The sequence below is a fragment of the Oncorhynchus gorbuscha genome, linkage group LG05 (assembly GCF_021184085.1).
Source record: "Oncorhynchus gorbuscha isolate QuinsamMale2020 ecotype Even-year linkage group LG05, OgorEven_v1.0, whole genome shotgun sequence".
Taxonomy (NCBI): Eukaryota; Metazoa; Chordata; class Actinopteri; order Salmoniformes; family Salmonidae; genus Oncorhynchus; species Oncorhynchus gorbuscha.
Window position 1 is genome coordinate 71,491,764 of NC_060177.1, and position 4,568 is coordinate 71,496,331.

A 4,568-nucleotide genomic window follows, 5' to 3' on the forward strand; every position below is an offset into this window, starting at 1 on the left:
TATGTCATTCTATTTCCTCGTCAACTCTGACACCAGAAACGTGTCCTTGATTATTCAAGGAAAAAGTTGACATTTCTGTTACTTCTCACTCTGCTGTATGTGTAGTATCTTTCCTATTTATTGTATTTCTGTATCTACTATTCCTGGCAACTAACAGTATATACTTCAAAATGTAACATCTGTTGGGAGGCTGTGGGATATGAGGGTAATGAGAAACAATTCTATCAGTGCGATTTCCTACACAGGGAATATTTTGAATTTTGGAAGGGAAATGAGATTGGACTTGTCTGCTACCACAGAAGATCTGTCCTGGTTCCACAAATTTCACACGGCCAAATTTCTCAATTCATCTTTTGAACATCGATTCATATTTTTTCTAATTAATCCCTCCATCATCTCTCTCCCCCTCTCTGTCTCTCCCACTCATATTTTAAGCAATCACTCACTCGGTCACTCTCTCCTCCTCCCCTTTCTCTGTCTTTCTCCCTCCCTCTCCCTCACCCATCATTCACTCTGTCCCCCACCTTTACCCTCCATCCCTCTCTCACCCAAAAGCAATAGCAAGGGCTAGGCTGACCGTCAGACTCAGGGCAGTAACCATGATGATGATGACCAGCAGGAGGTCAGTGGGAGGGTGAGAAATGGGGGAGGCATCATAACTAGGAGGGAGGGAGGGCAGGGTGAGGAGAGATCTGGGAGTCGGGACAGGTGACGGGGTGACTGTGGACAAAAGAGAGGGAGAGGTGAAGGGTGATCTGGCCTATTCTGTTTCCAAACGTCTTTTCATTCCATTTCATGCCTATTCTTACTGGAGAATTGTAACCCCTGAATGTCTATGCCTCTATCAATGCCTTTAACAAAGACTGATCTGTACTCTTGAAGTAATCACTAATCTAACACAGCTGGATAAGTAAAAGCAAAGAATATAACTTTTAACAACTCTTATCACTTTAACATTGAGGGAAGGGAGAAAGGGATGATGCATTTCTGAAGTAGGCCAGGGGCTACATGTATTCAAACTGGCATACCAGTGAGCAGGAAGTGTGTGCGTGAAAGGACAGTTCCTTTGCCATCCGTTAGGAGGCAGCGGTACATGCCCTCCTCATCGACATGCAGCTGGTTCAGCACCACAGAGGAATCCTCAGTAACCACCAGCACTCTGAAATCACCCTCTGTCAGCTAGAGGGAAGTGAACAATGGGAAAGGGATGGATGAAAGTCAAAATGAATAACATTACATGTATGTGTTCAAAGCCAGAACACTTCAGTCTGTTTGTCTGTGCGTGTGTGTGTGTGCACCCTCACGTCTTACATTTGCAGTCCTTTGCGTCCCTGGAGCCCAGGTGTAGTGATAATCTGGCCGGCCCACAACTAGACTATGCCAGGGGAGGAAACAGTCCAACACTGCCTGTCCCCCCTCTGCTGCCTCCACTGGATACTCTACCAGAGAGAGAGAGGATTAGGGGGAGGATTGGGGTAGAGGGAGCGAAGGAGGAGAGAGAATGAAAATGAGAGGGAGGAGGGAGTGAGGAAGAGAGAATAATGGTTAGAGGAAGGGAGGGATAGACAGTGGGATTGATTTAACCTCAGATTAGAATAGTTTGAACAGGTCAGTATTACCTAAGTCATCTATGACATTCAATAAGAGTAGACAGTGCTGCTGCATAAAGACACACACACACACAGGCTCGCCCACGCATGAACACACACATGGATGCACGGACACACACTCACCCCCGCAGTCCTGAGTGGTAGAGGGGCAGGTGTGCAGCTTGTACTGACAGGAAAGGCAGTTCATTACTCTCTGATACAGCAACCCTGCAGTTTAAAAAGACAGCACAATGTGTTGCTGATCTATAAAGTAATAACTGTAATGGCAGAGGTGTGTGTGTGTGTGTGTGTGTGTGTGTGTGTGTGTGTGTGTGTGTGTGTGTGTGTGTGTGTGTGTGTGTGTGTGTGTGTGCGTGCGTGCGTGCGTGCGTGCGTGCGTGCGTGCGTGCGTGCGTGCGTGCGTGCGTGCGTGCGTGCGTGCGTGCGTGTGTGTGATCACAGGCCAATAGGTGAGGTGAAATGATAGCACTATGGAAGGGGGTGAAAGGAATGGCAGGAATGACAAATTAATTAAATTGCTCATGGGCTTACCACATTTGTTTGGGCAGAGACCTGACAAAACGAAAACAAGGCATTAGTTAAATTCCACTCTGTAAAGTGTTGCCATACACTGTTATTACAGAAAGAATCATAAACATATTACAGTGCCACTGATATTATTACTGTTGGTATTGTTGATATTAACACTAGGCTACAGCTGAACCAGTCACCTTTCTGGACAAAAGTCTGCAGGTGTTTCTCGAGAATTTTCCTGCCTTTCTCCAGAATTTGAATGGCCTCAAACGTCAGAGGCCCTTACACAGGGAGAGGACAGACAGACTGTAGTCAGTTTCACACGCACGCAAATACGCAAGCACAAAACACACGCAGGCACACACACACCTGTGAGTTGGCTTCCCTGGAAACGGTCAAACTCACTCTGGTATTCTGTACTGGCCCTGTAGAGGGTGGTCGGGTCTGGGGGCACACACACGTATTAACATGCTCTGTAACGCCTACTAAGAAGTCTGGACCTTTATGGCACAATTGGTAGTGCGCTTGGCTCGTAAGTAACAACCACCTACCAATAACTCCGCTATACTGGTTGCTGGTGGTTGTGTAGGTGACGTAGGCGTAGTCTAGAATCTTCTTCAGTTCTATCTGGTCCTCTATGGTGGCAGAGGCAGCAGCCAATAGGTAGTCTTCATGGAGTAGCCTGACCCTGCGGTCACACTGCAGACAGGGTCTCCCCGCAGGGACACAGCACAGCAGGGACAGGAGACATAGAAGGCTGGGGACCGACAGGAGCCAGACAGACAGGGCCCTATCTACCTTTTCCATAGCTAACTTTACTGACACGGATGGAGAGAGATTGCCCTAAGTTGTTTCAACCCCAAAGCGTTATGATGCTCTACAAATGCGTAACTCCATGGCAGCTGTTTTAATAGGCTGAACAATATACAACCTTCTAATATGGGAAGATAAAATTGTTAACTACTCACTAAAGAAAAGCAACTTAAGTGGTAGAATTAGAACTAGCTCTATAGAATTAGAATGAAGAATTCCATTTCTATGGCAGCAAGCAACACATAGTATTGTGAAGTCACTGACACTAAAGTTTTAAACACACAAACACTTCATAGAAATATAAATCTACTGTGTTCCTGCAGTAACTTTACAGGGACATCACAACTGTCTTGCTTTGCATAGTTCAATGGGGGCCTAATGGGAACACTTTGTTAAGTTTGTGGCTCACTGCTGACACTCAGTGGTGGAAGCTGGGCATGTGCAACAGTGACGGCCTGTAACTGCTGGATCAAATCCAGTAGAATAACATAGCTGAACATGATAATGTATAGTCATGGAGGGTCAATAAAAAGCTATTCATGATTGGCACCCTATTCTCTGCAGTTAAACACTTTTGACCAGGGCCCTGATCAAAAGCAGTGCACTATATAGGCCAGAGAATAGGGTGCCAGTTGGGATGCAGCAAAGTGTTTCTGTATTAAAGCCTTCATCAGGGTGTTTTCAACACTGAGCTATATATTGCCAGGGAATGACAGTAAAACAACAAATAACATAATAGGCTAACAATAATAGACAGGAGACAAACCATAAAAATGGATGGCATTTACATTGGCTGACTATATGTGTAATCAAAACCACACATATCAGAATGACTGGACGTGGATAAAGCAACAGAATGAACCCTATGTAACAAACCCAGGCTAAGTCCCAAATAAACAATGAAAATAAATCGTTTGATTTCACTATTGTAGTTCCTATTAGTTATTGTCAGGACCCGGTTACAAACTCAGGTCTCCGGTGTGAGAAACAGTCACTTTGCAAACTGAGCCACTAATAGTCGGCAGAAGCCAGAAGATGAGGCAGACACAGCAGTACTGGAAACGGTGTTTTAATAAAGTAAAAAGGAATGTTCAGGCAAAAATATAAATCCACAACGTCAAAAGTAATTCCAAGAGAACAAAGGTAAATCCACAAGGTGGTAGGTACAGCAGAAAAAAAGCCTCAAAAATAAATAAACGAGAACAAAAACAGAGTACCTCAAGAGAGTCCAACTGGCGCAACAAATGTTCACAGCGTCGCTGGGGCTGGGTGCTAACATTCAAACACAGAGCAAAGAACTGAGGAAAACTAAGGGTTTAAATACATTCAAGGGAAAGATGCACAGGTGCAAATAATAACTGGAAACAAGGGAAAACAAAAGGGTCAAAAAGCACTATGGCCAAAACCGGAACAACCGGAACAACCCTGGCCAAATCCTGACAGTTGTGTTCAACTATTCTATTTAAGTTTAAACATAACGTGTTGCTATAATAACAGATGAACTGACTCCATGTTTTTGGAAACCAGAATGTGTATGTGGCTTTACAATAAACAATGACTGGATTATAATGAGAGGAAAGTCACCAAGTGATAAAACCAACTAATCAATATTCCATGCATGTACATTAGTCA

General features: G+C 44.4%; 1 protein-coding gene across 1 annotated transcript; it reads right to left on the minus strand.

Moving 5' to 3' along the window:
- Window positions 1-544: 544 nt before the first annotated feature.
- LOC124034925 (izumo sperm-egg fusion protein 1) lies at window positions 545-3,029 on the minus strand. Its single transcript, XM_046348320.1, has 7 exons — window positions 2,675-3,029; window positions 2,321-2,404; window positions 2,142-2,162; window positions 1,734-1,817; window positions 1,312-1,439; window positions 1,029-1,179; window positions 545-720 (listed from the first exon to the last, which is right to left on the minus strand). The coding sequence occupies exons 1-7, from the start codon at window positions 2,928-2,930 to the stop codon at window positions 545-547; spliced, it is 900 nt and encodes a 299-aa protein (XP_046204276.1). The 5' UTR covers window positions 2,931-3,029.
- Window positions 3,030-4,568: the final 1,539 nt, after the last annotated feature.